Source organism: Xyrauchen texanus, chromosome 18 (genome assembly GCF_025860055.1).
Source record: "Xyrauchen texanus isolate HMW12.3.18 chromosome 18, RBS_HiC_50CHRs, whole genome shotgun sequence".
In the NCBI taxonomy this organism is placed as follows: domain Eukaryota; kingdom Metazoa; phylum Chordata; class Actinopteri; order Cypriniformes; family Catostomidae; genus Xyrauchen; species Xyrauchen texanus.
Window position 1 is genome coordinate 18,784,035 of NC_068293.1, and position 27,992 is coordinate 18,812,026.

The window sequence follows — 27,992 nt, forward strand, 5'->3', positions numbered from 1 at the left end:
TTATTTTAAAAAGATTGCTCATTTTATTACCTCGCACAACCTTATTCATCTGTGACCCATAATTGTAAATTCTATATGTTCAAACACATGAATTTACTCTCTGTTGTGATTACAAATAGCATTGCAATATAGCTACTCCCACTTAGCCATCTCTTTCCATTGTTATTTTGGTGAAATTTCACAGTCAAACCTTTGCTCCCTCTGTTGAGTCACTAGAATTGGGTGCATTTTTGTGAATTTCTCTGACTGTTTGTGTTATGTGGCTTGGCATGTTTGCTGAGACCTTTGATATTCCAGTGTGTTACCACCATCAGGAAAATCTTTTAACTCTCTTAGCTACTGAATTATTGAACTGTCTCTCTCTCTGAAAGAAAAGTGATAGGGCAACAACTGCAAGAATATTTTGCATTGCATACTGCAATGTTAACATTCTCTTGAGGCTTGTGCACTGTGCAAAGCTATTTACATACACTAATTACATTAAATCCCGTAATTATGGTTGTAATTTTTATTATATAACCAACCATTTCTATTGTTTTATTCTAATTATTTATACTTCAAATAGTCGGGAAAGCTTGATTTATGGAGCTCCTAGGTTTTGCTATTACTGTACATGTACTTTGGCAGCAACTATTTTTGTAATTGCTGTTTTGACCACTAGATGGAACCCGGCTAATGTTTTTACTGCAGTGGAGCAGCGAAGAAGTGGGGGTGTGTCCTAACCGGTCCATACAGTAAGTCAGGGGGTGGTGTCACTAGTTACAGGTAGTTTCATATACTGAACTTTAGGCCTACGTCTTCTTTATGGATATATGTTGTTTTTCTTTTTTTGTTTTTTCGTTTTAAACTTTAGCATTCGACTTTAACTTTATCCACGGTAAAATACTATTCCGTCTACTATAATGACGTACTGGTGACAATTATATCAGGGGTTTACGCAATATAATCTGTTTGATGTTTATTTTAGGATTTCATCACAGGCTCACTTTTTCATTCTTTCTCTGGCTTTTTCCCAGCATGTTCAATCTCTGGTGGCATTATGGCGGTGTTTGAGAACTGTACTGTTGTGTTAGATGTGAAGAAATTGCCTTTTAAAGAGAAGAATAAGTTGAGGACAGCTCTTCTGGATAATGGAGGAAACATCTCTTATGTCGTCAACAAAGAGGTACTGTGTTTGTGTTTTCTCTTTCTGTATGCTCTTCCTTTATTTTAGCATCGGTTGTTTATTAAGGCACACAACTAAGAGCTGTAACATTGAGACTAAGCAAATATTTGATGAGATTAACTGTTATATATATATATTTCTTATATAAAATCTCTTTATGTTCTTCAGTGTTCATTTGTAGTCACAAACAGTCTGGATGACTTGAGCAGTAACCGACAGCGCAGCATTCAGAAGCACAATATCCCAGTGGTTGGCTTGCAGTATGTGTGGAGTTGTCTGGAAAAAGTGCACCTCCTGCCTTTGAAAGAGCATATTTTGGCATATCCCAGCTCTGAACCCCTCCCTTATCCAGGTATTAAACTCTTAGCTCAGTTACCAGTAATGCCATTGGAATTAGAGAAGAAGGGAGAATGAGCATGTTAGATGTTTGGGAGTCTTAATTGATACTGTAACTAATGGTTTACGTACTCATGTAAAACGTGGAAATAAGGTGGAGGGACAGAATGAGGAGGGGAGAGATTTATGACAGCATTGTTAAAGTTACAGCCAGATTAGTTCTGTTTGTTAATAATGGGTGTGTATTTCTCTGTGTGCATGTCAACACCCTTGTTTTGCAATATGTTTTTGTTAGGAAATGTAGGCCTACTTTACATTTTATATGGATTATAAGAGTATTAACTTTGATTAAACCATGCATTCAACTAGTAGAGATGTTGAAATAATTGTATTTTGTAAAATTAAAAGTGTTGACCCAGCCATCAGGGAAGCTGAAAGGTCAGCCACAGCTCAGAAACAATGAGACTGAGATTCTTGAGAAGGGCAGATCCCGTCTTGGCAAATTCAGGTGTGTTCTGGTGTCAGTGCTTGAACGTTAACTGAACATAGGCTATGTTCTATTGTGATAAATGTGCTCTATGAGGCAGATACTGTACATGCTTTTATTACTGTAACCACCTTTGCAGTTTATTTATTGGTCTACTTCTTTAATAATTCCTGTCATATTTAGAATGTCCTAATTATTTACTTTTTGATTTACCCTAAGCAGAGTTTACAAAGAAAGTGACCGTGACATGCCTGAATTTCCCTCACATTTTCAAGTGGCAAAGTATTCAGTTTTTGAAAGTGTGAGTACTTTTATTCCACATACACTTAAAAGGGATCATACCATGAGGAATAACATTTTCCATGATCTTATTGTACTATAAAAACATAGTCTAACTGTCAGAACCCAAAACTTCCTCCATTTGGTGTTCCATTTGAGGAAGTTGGATAGATAATAACACAATAACACATATCACTAGAAGAACTAATATAAGTGTAAAATCTATGAAAGTTTTAGCCATTTGTGTGGATGTGATCATTTCAATTTGACCTTAAAGTTGCACTCAGTATTTTTTACCCATTAATTAAGTTTTACTCCTAAAGAAATGTATTTCTAATTGTATTTTTGAAACATTTGCATAAAATCATGACCACTCACATAAATGAGGTCTCTAGTCATATCAGTAACCTTATAAAAGCGTTTTTATTTGACATGGGGCAACCAAGATGACTCACAAAAAGTCACTGAGTGCACCTTTAACAACTTTAGCAGCACATTTTAGCATGGACTGTTTTGTCCATGCTTTAGCTCATCAGTCTGGTTCCGGAAGTAAAAATCCCATGCATTTATCCCATTGACGAATTGATTTTTAACGATAACTTGTACACCTTTAAAGACAGACCTACCATGAGCTCAGAGTTTGTTCATCGGTGGTATATGCTTCCGTTGAAACCATCCGTCTGCGTTATCTCAACTTCATTGTTTAAAAATCGTGTTTGATAGCAGAATTCATGGTAAACAACTACATAACACATGATATAATAGTGAAAGATCGACCAATCATAGAACCGCATTCAACAAAACCCACAAAATTTGCCTCAGAGCGGCCATGCGCTCCCATGATGCACTGTGAATGACGTAATCTGGATATTTTGCAATAAACTTAAAATATATTGCTTCTATACTTATAATCAGCAATTTAAAATCAATAGTTGTATATATTCCCAACTTTTTTTATTCAGTGAAATCATTCACAATGGTTCATGGGATTGTAGTTTGTGCCCTCATGAAATACGATAAGTATACAGCCTTGTCTTGCCGATTTTCAAATACTTTTTTACCTCAAAACAAAGTTTGATTCACCTTGGAGCTGGTTGGTTTGGATCAAGGCTCACAACTCTTTAAAGAAGGACTTTATTAAAAGTATGTGGAAGAAATTAATGGGGAAAATACTTCCAGAACACAGGCGGCTGAAAAAGTGTGCGGTCACTGTTGCGCTCTATGGTCAGCTGGCATTTTACAACAGATTGCTGATGCTATACAAATTAATGGAGGGAGCCGTAACTGACACCTTCCAGTCGTAAAATCGTCAATGACTTCACTTATAAAACAGCAATTTTAACTAAAACTAAACTCCACACATAGTTCACTCCAAAATTGATTATTTAGTGTAAAACATGTTGAAGATTACCGGACGGACAGTTAGTTCATTAAATAATTAGCTGTTTCCTCACAAAAGCCGTTTATTCAGCTTTTTGAAGCATCTCCTTCATAGACATCCATGGCCGCTTTACACTAATCTATGCTAACCTTGTAGGTTTCACTATCAGAAGGGCTTTGATTCAGTCATCAGGGTCCTAATGTGCAGTGGATGAACACCCTTGCTAGTGCCTGAATTCGTGTTCACTTTATACTGATTCACGACATAGGGAGTTAAGGAGCTGATTGAGACACAGGGTCTGTTTCTCATTTCACTTTCAAAAAGGTTATTAACACCGAAATCTTAAAGGCACAGCAGGAAAAAATTGCCTGTTTAATTAGAAGGGTCAGAGTATACAAAAAATGTATTAAAAAAAAGCAAAATAATGACTACAATTTTTTATTTAAACTGATAAGCTGGGAAAAACGTATTAAAACGTGTGACCTCTTTAACACATTCTTAAATCGTGTTAAAAATATCTAAATGTGTATTGCAGGTCAAGCCCAAGGCTTTGTCAGTTTTGGAGCTACAGAGTGCCAAAGGAGGAGCGGGCCAGCAGTATCGTGTGTTGTGTTCCATGTTGCGTGAATCAGAGGTTTGGTTATTTTCAGCATTGTAAAACATTGATATGTCTTGATATCATAGTAATACCACTATAGTAATTACATTGTAATTATCTTCCATGAATATAAACATCTCTGTGCCTTATAAAACCACATTCATCCTACAATAAATGAAGAGTATGACGCACATGTTGTGAGTGTAATGGATCCGTGGCAGTTGCATGGTGATGGTGATTCCCTCTCTCTCACAACAGACTGTAGTGGTGCAGGATAAGCTTGTGTACTGTGTGACCTCTGAGGATGCTGTGGATGTCTATCAGATGTTGATGATGGAGATGGAGATTCAGGGATTCACACAGACACACACACTTCCTCCTGAGGCTGAGCAAATGGCATCCTACAGCTTGAAGCAGGTGAGCAACCAGAACACGGTTTAAATAGTCTCTTTAATACATTGGTAGAAGGTCAGTGGTTAACAATGCATCAAATGTGTGTATATTCTGTATATGACACCAAAGATGTGAAGGGTCCACACATTTAAAATAATGAAATGAGAAGACTAGAGCTCAGCAATAAGTTTAGTGTAAAGTTCACTTTGTCATGTTTAGATTTTTATAAAATCTTTTAAATGGTGGTTGGTTGTGAAAGCATTGTTCACCCTTTTTGACTGTCAGCTTCTGTTGGAGGAGAAGCTGAATTGCAGCACATTATCACAGGAAGTGGGCATCTTTGTGGAGCTGGTCTGGACTGAAGCTCTCGGTTCACTCAGCAACATCCTGACGGTCCCTGTCTCCAGTATCAGCCTCAATGATGTAAGAATGGGCTTAGATAATCATACACACAACCAATCAGGTAGCTCAAATTTACTTCCTATGTTGATTTGTTCTCAGTTCATTTGTGTGTTTTAATGGCTCTGTGATGTTGCAGGTGAGTCGGGTGGAGGGATTGTTGCTGCAGGCACAAAAGACTCAAAAAGAAGCTGAAGTCAAAGCCCTGCTAGAGGAAGTCAACACTCTTCTACCCCTCAGAATGATCGACCCTCCATCCAAACACAAGCTTGTGTCTCAAAAACTAGACCTTTGTCAGGTAACACACATTAATATTAGTATCCACCAAATTTATTCTCGGATTGAGTATTAAAAGCAGATTGAAAACATGTGAAAACTGTTAATTATTGTGTACCTGCCATGTTGAACGAAACATATCTGAGATCATAAAATCTTAAAGTAGATTTGATTACAATGCTCTCTCTTTCTACTGGGTCATATTTTACCCCAAAATAAAAACAAAGCATAAAATTAAATGAATAATATGAAAAATTGTATTTTGCATGGAAAATAATCCTGTTTTAAGACTAGAAAAATGTATTTGCTTTTGACAATATTTTTATGACATTTATGGACATCCCAAATTCTCATACCATAATGCATCTGGGTGTTTTGTTTCTCATTCTCATTATTGTTTATAATGATTCTGAATTTTCTGATTAGATTGTCTTTATTATAGTACAATAATAATAAAATATTGTAATACAACAATACAGTATTTATATATATATTTTTAATCGCATACATTAAAGGCAGGACAACAAATACTACCATGATGTATAACTATTTTACAATATAAACTTAACCAATGTGTGTTTTTTTTTCCCATGTTGCACTACAAGAATGAGATCTCTCTGCAATAGAGTATTGAGAATTGAGAGTTTCTTGAGATTCACATAATACATTTATGAAGTTGTCTTGAAATAAATAAAATTATCTCCACTGTGAAGATCTCACCTTATTTTTCTGTTGTGTCCTCCCTAGCTGATCAGAGATATTGTGAATGTGAGTGAAGTCACTCTGAGAAGCCCCTCACCCTCCTCTCTGGGAAAGTATCGTGCACTGAGGTGCAGCATTGAAGTAGTTCCACCACAAAACCCTGAGTTTCATGTAGTCTCACAACTGCTTCAAAACAGGTATAATCACATAATATTCCAAGATTCTGGTAATTTGTTTACATTTCAGAACATGTTTTTAAATGATCCTGTTAATTTTGTATTCACTACAGGACTATTCAGATTCAGCAGATATTGCGTGTAAACAGAGGAGTGGAGCTTCAAATGTTTAGGGAGGAGTTAGGCAACATTAAGCCCCTCCTCCACTCTACTAGTCCCAGAAGTTTTGTTGGAATACTTTCACGGTAAAAGCATTCTCTTAAAAATGATTTTTCATAATATTATGTAAAAATATTGAATGCATAAAATGCATGTTGTTTACTTCTATCTAGAGGTCTGCTGTTGCCCAGGGTTGGAGTTGAACAGCATGGAATTGAGAGGACAGATATAGGGAACCTTGGAGGAGGCATCTACTTCAGTGACTCTCTAACGTCAGTGCTCTTTTTTTATCAACCATTTGAGATATTTGTAGTAAAAATGTATGTGCTTTATGAGTTTGCATTATACTGTCATTAATACATTGATATTCCTTGAACATATATATACATATTTCAGGACTAGTGTGAAGTACTCCAAGCCCAGTGTAACAGATGGCTCTCGGCTGCTGTTGGTGTGTGAGGTGGCATTGGGTCAGTGCAAGGACCTGCTGAAAAGAGACACCACTTTGACCTCTGCCCCTGAGGACTACAACAGCGTACATGGAGTCCGCCGCACCCCGAAAAAACCCTCTGAATTTGAGGTGATTTTCGTAGTCAATATGTATGTCATTCTCCCAAATCTTTTTTTTTATTTGTCTTGTTTACCATAACAGCCAGTAAGGTCCAAGTACCCCGCCATCATTCCTTTTACCTCTTTTTATACTGGCCATAATTATTATTATCTTCAACACTAAAAATAATCAAATCTGTGGGTGAAAAACTGAACTTTCCTCTCAAACTGAAACTGGTGTATATTTTCCAGGATGATGAGTATGTAGTATATAACACAGAACAGATCAAACTGAAGTATGTAGTGCAGTACACTCTGGAGGAGGACCACTTAAAAATGTTCCAGCCTCATATTGACACCTCTGTGGAGCTCACACTGCCCACTGACACAACCTCTGAAATCTGTGAGTAGAACTTCCAGTGATCAAGAGAACATTACTTCAATGTTGAAGAAACTATTTAATGTAATAATTGTGTGCTTTGGCATCTTGGAGGGAGAAATCAAACCTCTGGGACGTGTAAAGCTCTGTTCTGTAAAGCTGAATGATATGATTTTCATTTTTGAAATTTGTCAGTGGGTTTTGTTTGAATGTGTGTTTCTTTAGTGTCCAGTGATGACAGTGAGGGTTTGCAGTTCACTAAGAATCCTCTAGAGGAGATGACTGCAGGTTTGCTGGACAGCAGTGGTCAGAAACTTCCCCTACAGGCTGTCCATGTGAGATGCAAGCTCATGGACCTACTGTGTCAGGTATGTAGTATTATTGCATTTTCACACCTTTGACTAGGTCTAGTCCACATTGCTGGTTATTCTGGCCAAGAACCGCAAAGTGTTTTTAAAAACTAAGTACTAATTATTTCATGGACATAACTCAGAAAACAAAATATACAATTCAGGCATGGGTTTTTAGTTTACTTTCTACTAGGTGCCTTATACAAAACTCTTTCAGAGATTTGGTGCCACCAAACTGGCAAATTCCAGTGATTTCTTCTTCCTTAGAAGCTGTCATTACCCATACCCAGTTTTAGTTTTGGAAACTTTGTTTCCAAGTAGAATGATTAAAATAAACAAAACTTTGTGCCTTACTCCTGGAAGCTGCATAAAACCATCAGAGTGTACAACAACAGAAAATAAAAAAGACAAAGAAGAAACAAACAGATCTGGCGTGAAGCAACAACCAGGTGTGCAAAGTCTACCGGTACTACACTGAAAATGACATTCACATCATGAGTCTGACTTTCTCTCCTCTTCCACCAGGTCATAATTTTTCAGACTTACACAAATCAGAGTGCCGTTCCTATTGAAGCAAAGTATGTCTTTCCACTGGAGGAGACTGCAGCAGTGTGTGGATTTGAAGCCTTTATCAATGGAAAGCACATCATTGGAAAGGTGCTTAGCATTCAGAATTTGTCAAAAGCTGCTTGTGCTCTCCATCTTTACCTTTATACTTGCTGTTTTATGCATTTCTTTCATTATTTATTTCCTACCACAGGTAAAGGAGAAAGAGCAGGCTCGTAAGGAGTACAAACAAGCAATAGAGAAAGGTCATGGAGCCTACCTGATGGACCAGGATGCACCTGTGAGTTACCTATTACAATTTCTTCACAGATCTTTTTAATATAGCAAACCCGGAGTGTGAAAAAGGTCTATTAATGAACTTTAGTCCTGTTATTTTATTCTTCTGATAGTGGGCAATCACTTAAAGGTGCAATATGTAAACATTTTCATGTAATATTCGCCTTTTGTTTTTGCCAATGTGTGAACAGCCTGTAATGCAACTTAAAAAAATGAGCCCTTCCCGGTCTTGCTAGGCTGCCTATTAAAGCCTGTAGACTGATATTCATGTGAAGGGAGCGGGTCGCTTTTGCTGGGAAAATCCAAAGAATGTGACGTTTATGCATGCTCCCGAGAGCCTTGCCTCAGTGCTTCCACTATTCAACAGCGTCAACAGATAGTGTACAACACTAGGTAACGTTATCTTGGAGATTAAATCTGGCAAACATCCGGCTCCCAGCACAACACCGACTCCTACACAAACTCAGAGTAAGCCCCCATCCCCCAATAAAAAACATTTGTCTACTGAATCCTGTCTGGCTAAGCGTGAACGTGATCTTGGTGAGAGCGAAAACTGGTGCGAGTAGGCTACGATGGAAGGGAAAAAAACTGGAAAAAAAATTTTTAGGGCACATTTTTTTTATCACTAAACTTCTGTCATAAAAAGTTATAGTTTTGTATATACATAACTCCTGAATAAAAATTTAAATGTGTTTGGACTGATTTAAAAAAAAAGTTTTGAACAAATTTGATTGGTTTGTCGATAGTGAGCGCAAATGTAGGTGATAAGCATAAGCGGTTTCATTAAACGAGTCATTGAGTCGTTCATTCAAACGATTCGTTCAAACGGCCGATTCATCAAGAATGAGACAGATGTTTGTGAATGGGTCATTGAATCTTTGACTTAACCGATTCGTTCACAACACTGAATCATTCAAAACACGATTGAGTATTGCTGTGAGATGCGCTATGCTAAATAAATAACAATACATTGTTGTAACAGCAATATCTCCAAGTTTTGTTTTTCACTGTAAAAATGTCATGATTTGCCAATGCAAAGAGAGTGCCGCCACCTTTTCCCCCCACTTCAAGCACTGATTATAACTCAAACAAATCATCCTTCTGGCGGCTTTTTTTTTTTGTCAAAAGCGACAAATCCAGTGACTTTTACTGGTGTTTTTGGAGACTTTTGTGGTGTTTGGAGACTCGAAAGCACGAATCACTCTGCAGTTAGGCCTACTGTGCTCAACGAACAGCGGGTGCTGCCGTGAGCCCCTCTCCCGTCCAAAAGCACTCACAGGCAGTCAGTCTCTCAGTAGCCTTGCGCAGCAGTCAGAGCAGAGAGGAGACACACACCCCTCCGCGTCCAGGCTGCAAATGAATCGCGCATGGCCGCCGCCGTTCCCACCCTGGCTTACAGAGCGGGGTATAAATGTAAATGTTCACTCACTCTCACACAAAAATAAATCACTGCATTTAAATTGACTCATGACATAGCTTTCCATTCACTCTAGTCTAGTCTCTTGCCAAGTTCGCTTGTGCCAGCTCTCGCTAGTCTTATCAATCTCGATTTACATAGGCCTTTACTACAAAACCCCAACAGTCTTTTTAAAGACTAAACCCACAAACATTCTTTTTTAAGATTAGATCAAATCTCAGCCCTAGCCAGTATTTTTTTTAACTGCTAGGCAGTAGCTACACTTAGCTAAAACTACCCACACGACTAAGACACACACACACACACACACACACACACACACTGACGAGGACTACAATCGTTAAGTATTAAAATAAAATCTGAATTGTCTGCAAAATAATTATTTTGTTCGTTTAATTAAAGATTGTGCCTAAGTCCCGACTGATTAGCCCATGATACGTCTCTCAACATACACCACACACACAGTTACATATTGCCTAAACTTTATTGAAAACACATCAAAATGGAGAAATTTCTTGTGAGGACCAACAAGCCAACCAAGGCACCACCAGCTGCAAAAAAGCTTCGAAGGTACGATGAAGCATACCTGCAATTTGGGTTTACAGTCACGGCTGATCTGAGACCTCAGTGTGTCGTGTGTGCCGAGGTGCTGGCAAACGACAGTATGAAGCCCTGCAAATTAAAAAGGCACCTCGAAACAAAGCATGCTGGCATTAAAAATAAACCAGCTGAATATTTTAAAAGAAAGCTTGATGGCCTCCATCAGCAACAGGCAACCATTTCAGTGCACGGCACTGTGTCTAAACAGTGTTTGGAGGCATCGTATGTAGTGGCCAAAAGGATCGGTAAACTGGGTAAACCGCATACAATCGCCGAGACTCTCATTTTGCCGGCAGCGCAAGACATGTGCAGAATAATGATAGGCGATAGTGCAGCAGCCAAACTCGGTGCAGTACCACTGTCCAATGACACAGTCGCTAGGAGAATTGTAGACATGTCCAATGATATCAGAGAGCAACTGATAGAGTACGTAAAAAAGAGTCCTTACTACGCGCTGCAGCTGGACGAATCCACTGATATTGCTGGGCAGGCACAGCTCCTCACCTATGTCAGGTATCTGCGGGACAAGCGATTGAGGAGGATGTCCTGTTTTGCCGGCCTCTTCAGTCGCACACTACAGGAGAAGCCATTTTCAATGTCCTTGATATTTTTATCCATGAAAATGGTTTGGCTTGGGACCGATGCGTTGGCCTATGCACGGATGGTGCGCAGGCAATGACGGGGCGTGAGCGTGGCCTAGCTGCTCACGTTCAGCAAGTAGCTCCACTTGTGAAATGGACACATTGCATGGTCCATCGCGAAGCACTAGCTGCTAAAAAAATGCCGGTTCTCTTTGACTCCGTGCTGAACCAATCCGTGAAAATAATAAATCTCATCAAATCACAGCCGCTAAACTCTCGCTTGTTTGGGGTCCTCTGCCAGGAGATGGGGTCAGGGCACGAACAGCTGCTTCTGCACACTGAAGTTCGCTGGCTCTCCAGGGGGCGGGTGTTACAGCGGTTGTATGAGCTGCGAGAGAAGGTGAAGTGGTTTTTGACAGAAATCAAATCAGATCTGGCGAAGCATCTGGATGACACTATGTGGCTTGCGTCTCTGTCCTATTTAGTCGATATATTTGACCGCTTGAATGGCCTCAACCTGTCTTTGCAAGGCCATGAATCTCATATTTTGCTCCTGGCAGACAAAGTGCACGCCTTCACACAAAAACTAGACCTCTGGCATGGCCGCATCAGTCGAGGGAACTGCGACATGTTCCCCAGCCTTGCAGACATTATCACTGATGCAGGCGCGTCACACGATTTCTCCTCCCTTTTTCAATCAGCGTCTGAGCACCTGTCAGCAATGAGAAAACAATTTGCGACGTACTTTAAAGAGGATTATCGCTCTTTTGCGTGGGTTCGAGATCCGTTTGTGTGCACAGCAAACGAGCTATCAATTGATATGCAGGAACAGCTTATTGAGCTGAAGAGTGACAGTAGACTGAAGGAACTCTTTAGCTCCTGCCCTCTTTCGTCATTCTGGGCAGCATTGATGCAGGAATACCCTGAACTCTGTGACGTCGCCTTGAAGATTCTCCTTCCTTTTGCATCGACATATTTGTGTGAGGCAGGATTCTCAAAAATGACTGCACTCAAAACGAAATACCGCAATCGTGCACAAATCGAGGATGATTTGAGGCTATGTTTATCAAACATTGAGCCAAGAATTGAGGATCTTTGCAAGGCAAAGCAGGCTCAGGTCTTACATTAACATCACCTACCAGCAAGCTTCTGTAAAAAATGCAGATGATGCCTACTATTAGGCCTAGTAATAATAACAATAATAAAGCATAAATTAATATCAGATGTCTGGTGCCAATTCCCAATTATAGCAATAGCCTAGTAATGATAATAGGCCTACTGATGATGATAATAATAATAATAATAACAACAATAAAGCATGTAACCTCATATAATTATATAGCAATAGCCTAGTAATGATGATAGGCCTACTACTACTCATAATAATAATAATAATGCCTGCAAGCTCACATTAGAAGTCTGGTGCTACTGCCAATTATAATAATAATAATAATAATAATAATATCAACAATAAAGCATGGGGCGGGTCGGGGGGCACTGGGGCCCCAACTGCAATGAACCAGCTTTGGGGGGGCCCAGCTTGCAAAAGGTTGAGAACCCCTGTATTAGTGTAATGTAACTTGGTTGTACAGAAAATAAATACATTCTATTATTATAAAACAATAGCGCATCGATATATCTAAATGTCAGTTGTGATTGAATCACATCAATACTGAATTGTGTCAACATATTTATAATGTACAGTCTATTTTATAAACAGCTACAGCAATTGATAAAGCTGGCTAGCTAGCTAACTCCGACATAGGCTATCCTATAAATGCTGTCAATGTATCATGCAAAGAAAAGTGATTACTTCAAACTACAGTCTCGCATAGTCAGACCTATATCCACACTTTGTTTTAGCCCTGTTCCAGCACTGGAGATTCAAATATAATATACAGTTTCAAAGTTTCTCGTAAAACAATCATAACTGTCTCAATTATGCTGCCTCATCTGTCAGCATGATGCCGGTGAATCACGTTCAGTGTCTTGATTTGGTCGATGCTCGCTTGCTTCCCTATGGAGTGTGTGCACGCAATCATGAGCAACACTTAGCGGTCACAGATGTCATTAATAACAAGGGTTTCTGAATCTTACATACTGCACCTTTTAATATAGCACTCACTTAATATAGCATAAATATGCTTACGATGTCAGTCGGTATACATATTTGTTAAAAAGTTTTCTTAAAAATCCAGTCTAAGTGCATATGTTTGTGTGAGACAGGATGTATTTACTATCAGTGTTGGGAACCTTCCTCCTGGAGCCACAGTTTTGATCAAGGTGACCTTCATCACTGAGCTGGTGGTGAGAGCAGGATCTATAATCTTCTCACTGCCTGGCAGCGTTGCACCCTGGCAACAGAGCAACGCCCTTAATCAGAGAACTCAGGTAAAATATGATTGGTCTTGTATTGTAGTTGAACTTTAAATAAACTACTTTTTGAGCTACTGTTGTAATGTTTTGACTTGATTATGGCATAAAAGAATGAAGCTGTGTTGCATTTCAGGGAACTGTTGAGAAGGTTTGTGTGACTGAGCTTCAATCAGAGGGGTGAGAATCTCATATCACTCTAGAATTCATTGCTTTAATCTAAATGTTCAAAATCCTTTAAATAGCTCTCTCTCTCTCTTTCCCTCTCTCTCTCAATTAAATTTTTCAATTTAAAAGTACTTTTTTGGCATGATTGTGTTTACATACAATATTGCCAAAGCATTAATACACAAAACAGATAATGACAAGACAAATAATAATAATAAAATGGTAACAAATAGCAATAAAGATAGAATTAAAATAAGGTGCCAGGTTGTGGCAGGGCGGAGGCCGGTCCTGTATTAGGCTAATTATGCCTCCGTGAAGGTTAAAGGTCGACTGCAGGGGATTGTGCGGGAGAGAGAGATCGTTTACGGACATGTCCACCAGTGTAAAGGGATCAATGGAAAGGAGGAGGCGAGAACCGGCTTTTCAATATAAATAATGGTTTAATGATAAACTTAAAGAAGACACAAACACACACATGACGGACGTGTCCGTAAACGATCTCTCTCTCCCGCACAATCCCCTGCAGTCGACCTTTAACCCTCACAGAGGCATAATTAGCCTAAGTCTCTGTTTTGGATCACTTACAGTGTGGAGATATTCTGCCAGATTATATGTTCTGTTTAGGGCCCGATAACATTCCAATTTGCTTTGGTTTTTACTTTCATTTTCCCAATGGTCCAAATATGAATTTTTGCTTTCTTTTTTTGTTCAGCAGTGCTGGTCTGAAACTGGTGTTTGTTAGTTGTTAGTGGGTTTGTGAGTTTCAGAGCCAGCTGACAAACGGGACTGGTTTAGGCTTCAGCTCTTGGGTTTTAAGGGCTTCATGTTGCAGTGTGTTAGGGGAACTTGAATTTAGGTGTGTCCAAAATTTGAGGGATAGTTTTTCAATATGTATAATAAGGGGGTTTCTGCCTAGTTAGGCCCGGCATGCATTGGTAGGTGTTCTTCTCTGAACTCTTAGAATGTTTCTACAGAATTCCGCATGCAGGGATTCTATGGGGTGTTTGTCCCATCTCGAGTAATCTGCCAGACAGAGTGGACCCCAAACCTCACATCCGTACAGAGCAATTGGCATTATATTACTATCAAAGATTTTACACCAGATTGTTACAGGAATGTCAGCTTGGGTAAATTTGCCCTTAATAGCATAGAATGCTCTTCTAGCTTTCTCTTTTAGTGCATTCACTGCCAAACCAAAACCCCCTGAAGCACTAATTTTTAGACCGAGGTAGACGTAGTGTCGGGTGTGTTCTTTTGCAGTGTTTCCCAGAGTGAATGTTTATCTGGTGTCCTGTAATCTGGATTTTTTACTGGAAGATCATAATTTTAGTTTTTCAGATTGACTCTCTCTCTCTCTCTCTCTCTTTATCTTTCTTTAGGGAGTTTTCTCTGTGTATGTCCATTGAAATGCCTTATGAGATCATCGACTTAAAGTCTTCACATCGCATCAAATCCAAGGTTTGTTTTAGTTTTGTGGAGTTTGTCACTAAATGCTCAAATGTTCTTCTGCTCTGTGAAAAATATGAAAACTTGTTTGGTTAAGAATTGTATTAACTGTATTTGTCTTTTTTCCCCGCTCAGATGACAGACTGTAAGGCAGTGGTCAGTACTTTACCTGGACAGACTCTTGGATCTGAAGGGCTGCAGGTGTTCTTCAGTCTCTCGAAGATTCACATGCCCAGGATGTGGGTGGAGAATCATCCAGAGAAAGATAGTCAGGTAAAGAAATAAACAAATGTTCAATCATCATCTCTAATACACACACTGATTCACGCTAACACTGCTCCTGTGAACTCACTATTCCTGCAGGCCTGCATGTTGGTGTTTTATCCAGACTTTAGGTCAAGTGGGGTGTCCAGCTCTGGAGATCCATCCAGTGTGAGTGATGTGGTCATTCTGCTGGACTCATCTGAGTCTATGCGGGGAGACGTCATGCTGAATGCTCGCAGGATTGCCCTTCAAGTCCTCAACTCTCTCGACCGCTCACTCAAGATCAGCATCATCTCTTTTGGCACTGGTTAGTGCTCACTGAAACAATCTCCTATTTATATACAAGTTATATAATCACATATCATCATTTATCACATTTTGACAAGATCATCATTGTTTCACTTTCCTATTAATCTGTGATTTCATAGTGAAGTATTAGTAGTAAAGAACCAAATGGCTGTACTTTAAATCATTAATAGTTTACACTCTTAGACGTTAATCTAAGTGTAATCTCTAAATGTGGCTGCTTTAACAGATTACAAGGAAGCTTTTCCTGCACCAGTGTCCTTAGATGAGGCATCTGAATCAGCCAGAAAATTCATTATGGTGAGTGAAGTGGTTATAGGGATACTTGACCCAAACATTACTGTCTTTGGTCAACACCGATGTTGTTCCATACCTGTATGACCTTTTTCTTCTGTGGAATACAGAAGGAGATGTTAGGCAGAGTGTTAGACGCAGTCACTATGCACTTTCATTAAATGTAAAAAAGATGCAATGAAAGTGAATGGCGACTGAGGTTGTCAAACATCTTGTTTTGTATTCGAAGGATGAAAGAAAGTAATACGGATTTGAAATAACCTGAGGGTGAGTAAATGTTGACAGAATTGTTATTTTGCATGAACTATCCCTATTAAAATTTCCGAATTTTCAGTTCCATTGGATATCATTGCATTTCCTCTCTATTTTATGAGCAGACCTCTAGTTGTGCTGGCGGAGGCACTGAGCTGTGGAGGCCTCTCCGTAGACTGAGTCTGCTGCCTCCATCAAAGGGTGTGAGAAATATCCTGCTGCTATCTGATGGACATGTTCAGAATCAGGCTGTGACCCTACAGTTGGTCCGAGAGAACTCCTGCCACACACGCCTCTTCACCTGCGGCCTCAGGTCTGTCTTCAAAGACTGTAATACATTCACATGCAGATGGTTTAAAGAGTTGTGAACATAAGAACAGAAGGAAACTCTCTATGTAATCTATAATATCCCCTTTCCACTGAAGTAAACTAGTGCTTGGCTGGTGCATGTGGCATATCTTCTAACGGAAGGATGAAACTTAATGGTTAAGCTAAAAAAAAAAACATTTGTGTCCTTAATATTTTTATTTTGTGGTACCCGTTTTATAAAAGCAATATGGCACTTGAGGCTGCTGTCACAGCTAAAGAGCATTATAAGCAAATCCTTAAAGGAATTGTTCATCCAAAAATGTATTTACACACCCTCATGCTATCCCAGATGTGTATGACTTTCGTTCATTGCAAAATACAATTGAACACTTTTAAAAGAATATTTCAGCTCTGTTGGTCCTCACAAAGCAAGTGAATGGTGACCAGAAATTGACCAAAAGGGAGATAAAGGGAGTACAAAAGTAATCCTTAAGACTCCAGTGATTCACACTTGTCATATTCTGAAGTGATGTGACAGGTTTGGGTGAGAAACAGATCAACATTTAAGTCCTTTTTTACTGAAAATCACTTTCACTTCCACATTCTGGGCTGGAAGGCACTTTCACATTCAGCCACATACTGGTTGCGGCTGGTCAATGGTGGAGATTGATTGTAAAAAAGGACTTAAATATTGATCTTTTTCTCACCCACACTTGTCATATTTACATTTACATTTATGCATTTGGCATACGCTTTTATCCAAAGTGACTTACAGTGCACTTATTACAGGGACAATCCCCCGGAGCAACCTGGAGTTAAGTGCCTTGCTCAAGGACACAATGGTGTTGGCTGTGGGGCTCAAACAAGCGTCCTTCTGATCACCAGTTTTGTGCTTAGACTACTACACCACCACCACTCATATTGCTTCAGAAGACATTGATTTAACCAATGGAGTCAAATGGACTACTTTTATGCTGCCTTTATGCCCTTTTTGGACCTTCTGAGTTCTGGTCACCATTCACTTGCATTATATGGACCTTCAGTTCAGAAATATTCTTCTAAAAATCTTCATTTATGTTCTGCAGAAGAAAGAAAGTCATACACATTTGGGCCTGCATGAGGGTGAGTAAATGATGAGATAATTTTCATTTTTGGTTGTACTATCCCTTTAATTCACTATATAGAATGGCCTCTTGTACTTTATTGCTTAAAAAAATATTATAATTTGCTGAAGCCACTGTGCAATGCATTAAATGGCCTTCAATTTAATGTGCATCAAAGGTTTCTGATCACAGAACCATTCCGAATTTGGCATCAGCACTGCCACAGGCCCCCACTCGGAGGAAAAGGGTCTTAAAAAAAATTTTATCTGGTGAAGTGAACCTAAAGTATATGCGTTTGTTCCAGTTTGACTGCCAATCGTCATATGCTCAGAGCTTTGGCTCAAGCAGGTGGTGGAACATATGAATTTTTGGACACAAAGATGAAACACACTTGGACAGAGAAGGTGAATTTTACTCCTCATTGTATCCTTGGTTCTCATTTAAAAAGGGGGAAATCATTATTTAAACCTTACAACATGAGTCTCATGTAGTTTTACAAATGTATTTGCTAATTTCAGGTGCGCGCTCAGGTTCAGCGTATGGAGTCTCCAGGATGCAGATCAGTGGCAGTGAAATGGCAGCAGTTTAATCCTACTGCACCCCCTCCTGTTCAAGCTCCTTCACAGCTGCACGCTCTCTTCAGTGACTGTCATACAATGGTTTATGGCTTTGTGCCTCATTGCACTCAGGTAAACTTGCTGTACTATCTGATCTGATGGTGTAGCAAATTATTTGTTGCTTATTAAAGCTGTTAGGCCTGGGCTATATATTGAATATTCACAATATGTTCATGATGATTTTTTTGGTGATGCAATACACAACACTCTAAATATTGCAAAAATGTTAGCTTTTCATTAGTTAAATAAAAAAAAATAAAACAATATGCGATTTTTATTTGCCCATTATGTTTCATAAACACTCTGTATTTAGACCAGTTTCACAATGCTTCCTTCTCTCGCAGCTTAAGAAGTTTCAACTTCAGTACAAAAAACAGCATTAGAGATAGAGAATCAGTTCAGACTGTCTGCTTCTATGAAACAATTTTAAACTCTGATTCACTGAATCCTTGTGTCATCACTCAAAGTTTATGCATGTCATTTTTGACAAATAAAAAGTTTTTGTAAAAATGTGGTTGTATAAAAATCGACGCTGTTTTTTACTGTGTAGTGGTGTGCTGGTGCATATAAATGAAAATGACTAAATATTATTTCTTGTATTCATTTAGTGATAAAGACCTAATTTTAAAATATTAAAATAATAATTTAGAAATTCTATTTGGCTACAGTGTCTGGTAGAAATTATGGTTCCTCTGATTGAAAAATAAAAATCAACCTTTTAAGCCATTTCAGAGCAAAATACATATAAAAAAGTATTGAATATCATCAGAAGGCTGAAACATTATGACAATATTTTTCCAGCTCTAGTTGTTGTGTATTTATTGTTTTGAATGGTGTGATATGCTCCTCTTCAGGCCACACTGTTTGGAGATCTGAGTGGACAGGAGATCAAAACAATGGTGTCCACCACAGAACTACAAAAGACAAAGGGAACTGTGAGTGTTAGCATCTTAAATACTTCATATAATCTGAAACATCATCAAGGGTTTATCAGACTTTTGAGGAGTTGTGTGTGTGTGCGTTCATTTGTAGTTCCTCCACAAGTTAACGGCTAGAGCGATCATCAGAGATTATGAAGATGGCATTCTTGGCAACAGTGAAGCTGAACATGAGGTACAGTCTTTGTTCAGGAGATTCATGGAAAATCAATAAACTGGAAGGCGGCTGCATTTAACTACCAAAAACCTGATTTGTTTTTTTTAATCTCTTCATCAGGGAAAGAAAGCTGAGCTGAAGTCCTACATCACTGAGCTCAGTAAAGAGTTCTCCATCTTGTCCCAGTTTACAAGCTTTGTCGCCATTGAAGAGAGGGTAAAAATACTGCTGTGTGATCAGATCATTGATGCTAAAACATAGTGCAAATTTACATAATGAGGCATATTGTAAATCATAAGGAGGCATATTGTTGTTCTAACAAATGCAACATTTGCAGCTTATGTGTAGTGGTTGAACGCTACAGCTATTGTATATATAAACGTAGCTGTATATAGTTTGTATTTTATATTTTTTTTATTTATATTATAATTGTCTACTGTTTTACTGTTTAAATGAGACTTGCTGCTGTTACATTGCCCCTGAACAGCACATAAAAACTAAACAAACTGTGGTTTGGTCACAATTAGAAAACACCTTCATGTTCAAGTGTCTTCAAGTCTGGCTTGTGACACAAATCATCCAAACTGGATTTATTTTTTTAAATACATGGTTAAAAACGTACATTAATCGACCAATGCCGATAATTGGAAATTACAAAACATCCGTCTATTTATCAGCCTTGTTGATATAGTTCGTCAACTACTAATGTGTGATATATGAAAGTTAAAGTAATTTGAATAACTTCAGAGATCTCATTTGTTCTGTGTAGGATCAGAATCAGCTTGACACTGGATTCACAGATATTCCTAAACTGATTGCAGATGTGGATGTGGATATTCTGTCATATATGGGCTGGACTGAGGGGAAGCAGACTGCACAGATTGATGGTGAAAACAAAGAGGAGGTATTGTCAAAAACATAAGGGTCTAGTAGCAAAAAACATTCTTAAAGCTCCATTCACACTGATAGCGACATAGTTGACCATATTCTCAGTGAGAGTTGATAGTGGGGTATAGCAATGATATAACAATAAATGCATAACAGAAATTGCCTTTATTCTTAATGAGTCATGCATTGAGAATTGTTCGTCTTGCTCATGATATGATGAATAGACAGTATATACACTGTTTGTATACAAACACTTTTCCCTCTAGATTTTATTGCTGCTTATTTATGCCAGCGATATAAGTTTTTATCAGATTTGCAAAAGCTATAGTCAGTTTCCCAGCCCACCAACAATGTTAGGGTGTCCAGTGGCAGGAAACCGAATACCGAACAACAGTACAGTATCCTGTTGACCTCCAGCAATAAAATTACTCTCAGTGTGAACAGGGCTCAAATGTGATCATATAAATGATATGGAATGTAAATGTAGCAATCAGAGCAGGAAAGTTTTCAACACTATTAAAACATTTTGTCTTCCAGCTAAAATTAGGGGAAACCCTCAGTAGCAACTCCTCTGATTATGCTAATGATTGTCTCGATGACATCTTGGATGATGTTGAAGATTATTTGTCTCAGTCAGACTACGGACCGTGTTATGATTTTATCAGTGAGGAAATCCTTCCTTCTCCTCCTTCCCCTGACTTCAACATGCACAAATTTAAAAAGAGCCAGATGCTGGAACCTTGCCTCAGAAGAGTTAAGCCTCCCTCCCCCCCTGCCACCATGCTTCCCCCTCCTCCAGCCCCCTTTTTATCATTGCCTGTTAAACCCATAATACCTGGGTTGCCCTCTTATGGTCAATATGATAGTCCTACTGATGCCCTCCAAAAGTTAGTTGAGCCTGAACAGTTCTGTTGGTCCTCGGTCTCTAATTTGAGGTCTTCAGTTATGTTTGGAGCATCTGTTCAGCATCAACAACAAGCCTTTGGGGGTTTTGCCTCTTCTCAAGCTGGCAGTTCTGTTCCAATGCCTCCCCCTGCCATCAAGCACCAAGCTCCTCGTTCTTTTAGTTTTTCTCCCACTGGTGCCATGATGTCTATACCTTTCTCCAGGAGTGACAGGCCTCCCTCACCCCCTGCCTCCATGCTTCCCTCTGCTCGTGCCTCCTATTTCTCTTGTCCTGTTAAACCCTTAATACCTGAGTTTACCTCTTTCACATATGGCAGTCCTACTGATGCCCTCCAGAACACAGCTGAGCCTGAAAAGAACTGTGCCCCTCAATTTAAACCTTCAGTTATGTTTGGAGCCTCTCCCCAACTCTTTGGGATGTCTGCCTCAAATCAAGCTGGTGGTACTGTTCCAATGCCTCATCCTGCCATCAAGCACCAAGCTCCTCCTCCTGCTCTTCCCTCTAGGGCTATAATGCCTACAGTTTGGTCCATGAGTGATGCCTCCTCCATGCCTCCTCCTCATGCCTCCTTTTCCTCTTGGGCTGCTAAACCCAAAATACCTGAGTTGCCCTCTTTCGCAAATGAAATTCCTAGTGGTGCCATCCTGAACATGGCTGAGCCTAAAAAGTCTCAATTTAGACCTTTAGTTAAGTCTGGAGCATCTGTTGAGCACCAACAAAGAGGCTTTGCGTTTTTTGGCTCTCATGCTGGCGAAAGTGTTCCAATGCCTCCCCCTGCCATCAAGTCCAAAGCTCCTTCTCCTGCTCCTCCCACTGGTGCCATGATGCCCATAAGATGCCGCATGAGTGCGAGGCCTCCCTCTGCCTCCATGCTACCCCCTCCTCGTCTCCCAGTTTTTGGTATCACTAGTACACCCATAATACCACAACTGCGTAATCTACAAGAGAAACAACAACGTTTTTTTGCACTTGGTAAGTTGAATCACTTTGATGAGGTTCCCTTTTTGATCAATGTTCAAACGAATTAAAACACCTGTTCATCCTTTGTCTCATTTCTCATTCAGCAAAAAACAGTACCTTTAGTTGGTTAAGTGTTCAAAATGAACCAAAGAAAATAACAGCACTTAGCTTGGCATGTGCACCATGCAGACCACCTGACACTGTGGCCTGGGATGAGCTGTTTGAGCTTCAACATGAGGTATACACATCATTAATGCACTAAACATTAAACAGAATGTAACTTATATAACATAATGTGAATTTTAATGCATTGTCTTTGGATTCTAGGATGGATACTGGGAGTGCACTGGGAGGCTGAGTAGTTTCCTCAGTCTGGACATAGACTTTTTTGCCAATGTCTTCCTTAAGGAGAAAGGCATCTGCTCCTTGGGTAGAACATTTTTTTAACATGCCTGTTGCTGGTAGTTACATGTATGGGATATGGTTTGAAATGGTAGAAAATGGTTAAAATGATGAATGAAGGACAAACTGATGTGTAATATACAGTTTACATTCCTTACATTTTACTGTACTACTTAACATTTGCAATTCATCCACCTCTTCATTACCTACTTTTCCACCATCGGGCCGAATGGTTCTGAGCACAGTGATGGCTCTTATATTCACGGTCGTACTCGGGACAGAGAACCATGCTGGTGAAATGGCTTTAGTGATGTAGCGTCATGATTGGTCACTTGATCAGTCAGTCCATTCTAACCCTGATTTCGCAGCACCACATTGGAAAAAGAAACTGTAACCATGCCAACGAACCCAGGATGGTACAGAACGGCACGATTCAGTAACAGTTACCTCATTTGTCAATTTATTTAAATGGAATATTTCTGGGGGCCTGGGTAGCTCAATGGTAAAGACGCTGGCACATGGAATTTGCTAGTTCGAATCCCAGGGCATGCTGAGTGACTCCAACCAGGTCTCCTAAGCAACCATATTGGCCCGGTTGCTAGGGAGGGTAGAGTCCTCGTGATCGCTATAATGTGGTTCGTTCTCGGTGGGGCACGTGGTGAGTTAAGCGTGGATGCTGCAGTGGATGGCGTGAAGCCTCCACACGCGCTATGTCTCCGTGGCGTCACGCTCAACAAGCCACAGATAAGATGCGTGGGTTGACAGTCTCAGACATGGAGGCAGCTGTGATTCCTCCTCCACCACCGGATTGAGGCGAATCATTATGTGACCATGAGAACTTAAAAAAGCACATTGGGAATTCCAAATTGGGATTGCCATATTGCTGTTTGTACTTCTGGTTAAATGTTAATTCTGTTAACATTTAACCAGAAAAAAATTATTATTTTTTTTTTTATGACCCCACTTCTTTCCTTTACCTCAGCCGATGTAACATGATTTCTATAAAACAAACTATGGCATTTTTGTCATTAGAAACAGTAGACCAACTCTAAACACTAAAAACAATAAGTACAAAATATAAATATTTATAATTTGTGACAAATTAATTATATTCCCTCACTCCCCTAATGTAGCCTATAAGACAAATTTAATAGAGCTGAAGTAGTGATATGATTATATTTATTATCAATCTATTTCTGCCTAAAGTACTGTAGGTGTTACTTTAGTAAATTCAAGGGTGGTGATGTAGAATTCTGTGCCGAATTCAAATAGTTTCCACTTCTCGCGCCTAGCTTCTCACTGATTCTCACAAAGCTGCAAGTTTAAGAGCTTGAACTTTAAGAGCTTTGGACTCGTGCTGCTCGGTCCATTGAGGCGTATCCATCTACAGAGCCATACAGGTGCATTAGCTGAGGTTGTGCCTCTGTCTGTGTTTTTGACGCTGCTAAACCAGATACTTAAGATGCATCGCTAGACTTCAAAATCAGATGAACCGTGCTAAAAATGCTTACCAACCTGTATAATTGAGAACCAACAGATATACTCCAATTCTCAAGTCTTGATAAACGTTTTATTGCAAAGAGGAACTTGAAGATAGATTTTATTATTATGACTGATAAATATGCCCCCCATTTGTAACCTAACGCCCCCCCTCTCTACTAATTTTCTCTCAGTGCCCCCTGGTACTGCCCCCGTTGAGAACCCCTGATCTAATATAATATAATCTGTTGTTTCTGCTTAATTTTTGCAAACATGCTTTTGTCTGTCAGAAACAGTTACTCAATGAGACATTTTGTCTGTCAGGTTTGAAGGCTCATGTGGACATTCTAAGACTGGTAGCCACTCTGTTGGTGCTGCAGCTGATTCGGGTGAAGAAGCTGGCAGAGGGAGAGCTGCTCCAGTCTCTGTTTAAGTTGAAAGAGTCCCAGGGGAGCAGGTAGGAGCACAGAGCACACATGTTGTGATGCAGAAGTGTTAACTGCTCTTTTTGTATATGCATTAGTTTATTCTCTGTTCCATACAGGCCAGTGCACTGGGAGGCAGTGAAGAGGGCAGTAGACTGGGCCTGCTGGGCAGACAGACAGTATCCATGTATGTGCAGCAGGCTGGAGTTTGGCTTCAATTGGGAATCATCCACACGGCAGTTACTGGGCTGTGACTCACCACTCCCATTCTCCCCACTTATTCCTGTTCTGGAGAGGCGTGTGGGTGTACCAGTGATGTAGAACCTGGGCACAGATGTCTGTATTTGTCCTGCCAGCACAATAATTATTACATTACTAACAAAGCAATAGTCTTACATTTCAGATTAAAGTAAGAAGCCAATGCCTAGCTTGCAGTGAAAAGTTCAACCTCCTGGTCCTTGATGTGTCAAATTCATTCAGTACTCGCTCTGTTTATTGTTTATTCCAAAGTCTTTGTGAAATGATCATTAGAGCCATGTCTGTGATGCGCATCTTTGTCAAGCAGTTCCTCAAAAATGTATGATTTTTGTGCACAAAAAAGTTCAGAAATTGTACTCTGCTTGCTTTTATTATAATTTTTTTAATCAAAACGAGAGTCTGTCACGAAACATTACGATTATATTCTCCTTGTCAACTCCAGATTAACAACAATATATGTCAAGCGCCCCGCCAATCACATTCTATCAAACATATTTACTGTTGGTTTGAAACGTCTGACCACCTTTTATTCAGTATGTTTTTTTTTTCTCATGTATTTTGTGTGTAAGATAATTTTGTTATTTTAGTGTGTGATTATTTTCCCCAATGTATTTTAACATAAAAATAAACACATCACCTTTCAATTAGAAATTCATATTGAAACGCTGCCAATGTCAAGTAAGCAGTGCTTACTGCTTTCATCTGTGCCATTTAGTTTTGATGGCTTCACTATTATTATAAAACAATGGAAGACAGTAATAATAAAGAATGATTTGGTGTGTCCAAACTTTTGACTGGCAGTTCATTCTTAATATAGTATAAAATTATTTAGAAGAACATTGGTAAATTCAAACTGTTATAGTAATTAACTGTACTAACTATGTGTAGCTATTAGTAAAATGGATGCTGTAATGCATTGATCCCATTATTTGTTTTTGATTGCAGTGATACCATATTTATAACAAGCAAATGAATGCAATAAAAAGAGTAAAACATTTTATTCCCCTTTAAGAACAGAACGTGCTTTAGTGGAGCTGAAAATGTATTAATCAAATGAACAACACACATACTGACAATTTCATCTTTAATTATAAAGAGGATGGTCTAGATGAGAACTCAATATAGGAATTTAACAATTATAAAATAATATCATAGTCAAAATTATCAATAAAAATAGGTATTACAAAGGTTTTGATTCAATTAATTGCTTTAGTGCTGGAACCAAGCAAATAGCAAGCATTTATTTTTTTAAAGATGACACCAGTCACAGACTGTCAGACCTGTTAATATTTTTTTGCATTGCCCTTAGAAATCTCTGACATAGAAATGTGACTTAGAGATTGTAGCCCAAGAATTCTCAACATCCTCCATTGATCCTCTGTCCGTATTATGCTCATATTGTTTAATGTCTTTGATGTGCTGTTTACACATCATTTCTGCTCGATCTTTGGCAATTGTTTCTAAATTTTCAATCAAGTGTTTATTTGTTTCATTAGCCAGGATGATCTCATACTGTCTCTTGTAGTAAGGCTCCTTTTTACAGAGCATGAAGCAGCAGTCCTTCATAGATCTCCAACTGATACTTTCACAATGAATCCCAACACTTGTTATCTTCGATATCAGCCACCATCCAGTGATACAGAGAGCTATGCTGGCTATGCCTGATACCTGTAAAAATACAAAAAGAAGGAAATTAACTGGAATAAATCTGCTTGCAAGATGTATATACAGTGTATATGTGTGAGAAAAGAGTCACTGAGGGCCCTTTAACTTTTTCCCCTTAAGGAGGAAATTCAATGTGTGTCTGTCTGATTGGATTATGGTTATCAGCCACATTGGCATTTAATGTATTTCTTTCTCATGTAGCAGGCTTAAGTTAAAATGGCATTAAAAAGCATCCTTACACAAGTTACTAGGCTGTGACTCACCACTCTCATTAATCTCCTAAATAACATTTATAATGTAAGCAGTTTGCAAACATTTGTTTGAAATGTTACCAAGCCAAAAAGAGTACTGTGGCAGGGCGGCCTGCCACAAGTACTTACCCTGGAAACGTTTTTATAGCTCGTAATTATCAAGTTTTCTTCAAAGGTTGTGTTCTTCTTGCATGGAATGGCGCGGAGTGTAGCATTAGCTTTGGTCATCAGACAGAGATATAAGTCACCGTCTAAAAGAATAAAACACCCCCAAAACAGATAAATTCCAAAAAGTTGAAGTATTTGAAGACAAAGACTGTAGCACGTCTCAGAGCAGTGGCAACAGACCAGGCATGAAAGTGACTTTGATGTGTTTGGTTTAACCATCTTGAAAATAAAGAACATTATGACAGGAATGACCGCTATGTAAACTTTCCCAAGAGGTTGAAACTGAGCTGTACACGAGCACGGAAACTCCGAATTAAAGATGTACTGGAAAATGTAAAGCATGGCGATAGCTAAAGTCACATTTGCCGTTTGGGACATTAGGTCGTTCATTTTCTTTGGCATATCCGTCAGATGTGGCATTGTTGAAAATCAGGATCAAGTGAAGCTCCAATGCTCAGGTTCAGAAGAAAATGCTCTTTTTAGTCCTTTCTAAAGTCTGTATCTGTATGCGAGCCTCTACAATGGCTATCCGGTTTTTAAACTATCTACTTTTACCACAGAACCCAAAGGTTCCTTTTAGTTGACCCTCAGACTTGTTGCTTATGCAGTGCTCTGGGGTTTCACTATGAGCACTTCAGGAATTTTTACTTGGCTGTTTATATTGCACTAATTTAGAGGAGGTTACTAAAAAAAAAAATGTATGTTCTGTATAATTTTTTCTTTGAATTAATGCTTTTTACTGTTCATTAATTATTTCCCATATTGCATGCCCAAGACAGGTAATACAAGAAAACTAGTAAATCCATTTTCTACAGTAGTAGTAGTACTGTAGGTTTCCTGATAAACTGGTATTTCTTTGAAATTAAAGTAAAATGTCACTTGATGTCTTTGAATAGGCATCTTTTATTTTCACCAGTAGTACAGAGCAAAAGTCTATGGTTAGATAAATATATTTTTTTGTGTGTGTGCGTGCGTGTGTGTGTGTGTGTGCGCGTGCCCGTGTGTATTGGGCTAAAGCGCTGAACAGTTGTTAAGCAGAGGGTTGTCGGTTCGATCCCCTCAGCCACCACCATTGTGTCCTTGAGCAAGGCACTTAACTCCAGGTTGCTCCAGGGGGATTGTCCCTGTAATAAGGGCTCTGTAAGTCGCTTTGGATAAAAGCGTCTGCCAAATGCATAAATGTAAATAGTTTACGAGGACATTTTTTTTAGGTTACAACCTGGTAAAAAACAAAGGGTATTATGCTATAAATGTGGTTTATGAGGACATGTTTAGTGTCACAATTATTCAAA

At 39.1% G+C, this 27,992-nt stretch overlaps 2 protein-coding genes across 5 annotated transcripts; one reads left to right on the forward strand and one right to left on the reverse strand.

Annotated features, from left to right (window-relative positions):
* Positions 1-723: 723 nt before the first annotated feature.
* Positions 724-25,596, forward strand: LOC127658854 (protein mono-ADP-ribosyltransferase PARP4-like). Of its 3 annotated transcripts, none has more exons than XM_052148386.1 (35): positions 724-734; positions 1,017-1,165; positions 1,334-1,517; positions 1,910-2,009; positions 2,211-2,289; positions 4,184-4,282; positions 4,505-4,663; positions 4,925-5,062; positions 5,178-5,336; positions 6,062-6,213; positions 6,306-6,437; positions 6,525-6,623; positions 6,748-6,931; positions 7,153-7,303; positions 7,505-7,647; positions 8,155-8,286; positions 8,390-8,476; positions 13,297-13,461; positions 13,580-13,623; positions 14,991-15,069; positions 15,193-15,330; positions 15,421-15,628; positions 15,857-15,927; positions 16,299-16,486; positions 17,890-17,989; positions 18,104-18,274; positions 19,057-19,137; positions 19,235-19,315; positions 19,418-19,513; positions 20,067-20,201; positions 20,723-22,064; positions 22,157-22,290; positions 22,380-22,482; positions 24,258-24,390; positions 24,478-25,596. In XM_052148386.1, exons 2-35 carry the CDS (start codon positions 1,040-1,042, stop codon positions 24,677-24,679), a joined length of 5,595 nt encoding a protein of 1,864 aa, XP_052004346.1. In that variant the 5' UTR covers positions 724-734; positions 1,017-1,039; the 3' UTR covers positions 24,680-25,596. The 3 variants fall into 3 exon arrangements, with proteins under 3 accessions (XP_052004346.1, XP_052004345.1, XP_052004344.1); XM_052148385.1 differs by lacking the exon at positions 724-734 and adding an exon at positions 741-765; XM_052148384.1 differs by lacking the exon at positions 724-734 and adding an exon at positions 752-877.
* A 128-nt stretch (positions 25,597-25,724) lies between these two features.
* LOC127658868 (uncharacterized) lies at positions 25,725-27,291 on the reverse strand. Of its 2 annotated transcripts, XM_052148405.1 has the most exons (3): positions 26,881-27,291; positions 26,662-26,783; positions 25,725-26,284 (listed from the first exon to the last, which is right to left on the reverse strand). In XM_052148405.1, exons 1-3 carry the CDS (start codon positions 26,885-26,887, stop codon positions 25,922-25,924), a joined length of 492 nt encoding a protein of 163 aa, XP_052004365.1. In that variant the 5' UTR covers positions 26,888-27,291; the 3' UTR covers positions 25,725-25,921. The 2 variants fall into 2 exon arrangements, with proteins under 2 accessions (XP_052004365.1, XP_052004364.1); XM_052148404.1 differs by having other exon boundaries at positions 26,662-27,291.
* Positions 27,292-27,992: the final 701 nt, after the last annotated feature.

Excerpts from the sequence above, each read along its gene's own strand:
- LOC127658854 (XM_052148386.1), top strand. The coding sequence starts at position 1,040 with ATGGCGGTGTTTGAGAACTGTACTGTTGTGTTAGATGTGAAGAAATTG. Across the intron at positions 15,928-16,298 it reads CAGCCAGAAAATTCATTATG|ACCTCTAGTTGTGCTGGCGG; the intron begins GTGAGTGAAGTG and ends TTTTATGAGCAG. Across the intron at positions 22,291-22,379 it reads TGTTTGAGCTTCAACATGAG|GATGGATACTGGGAGTGCAC; the intron begins GTATACACATCA and ends TTTGGATTCTAG.
- LOC127658868 (XM_052148404.1), bottom strand. The coding sequence starts at position 27,120 with ATGCCACATCTGACGGATATGCCAAAGAAAATGAACGACCTAATGTCC. Across the intron at positions 26,285-26,661 it reads GCTATAAAAACGTTTCCAGG|GTATCAGGCATAGCCAGCAT; the intron begins GTAAGTACTTGT and ends GTATTTTTACAG.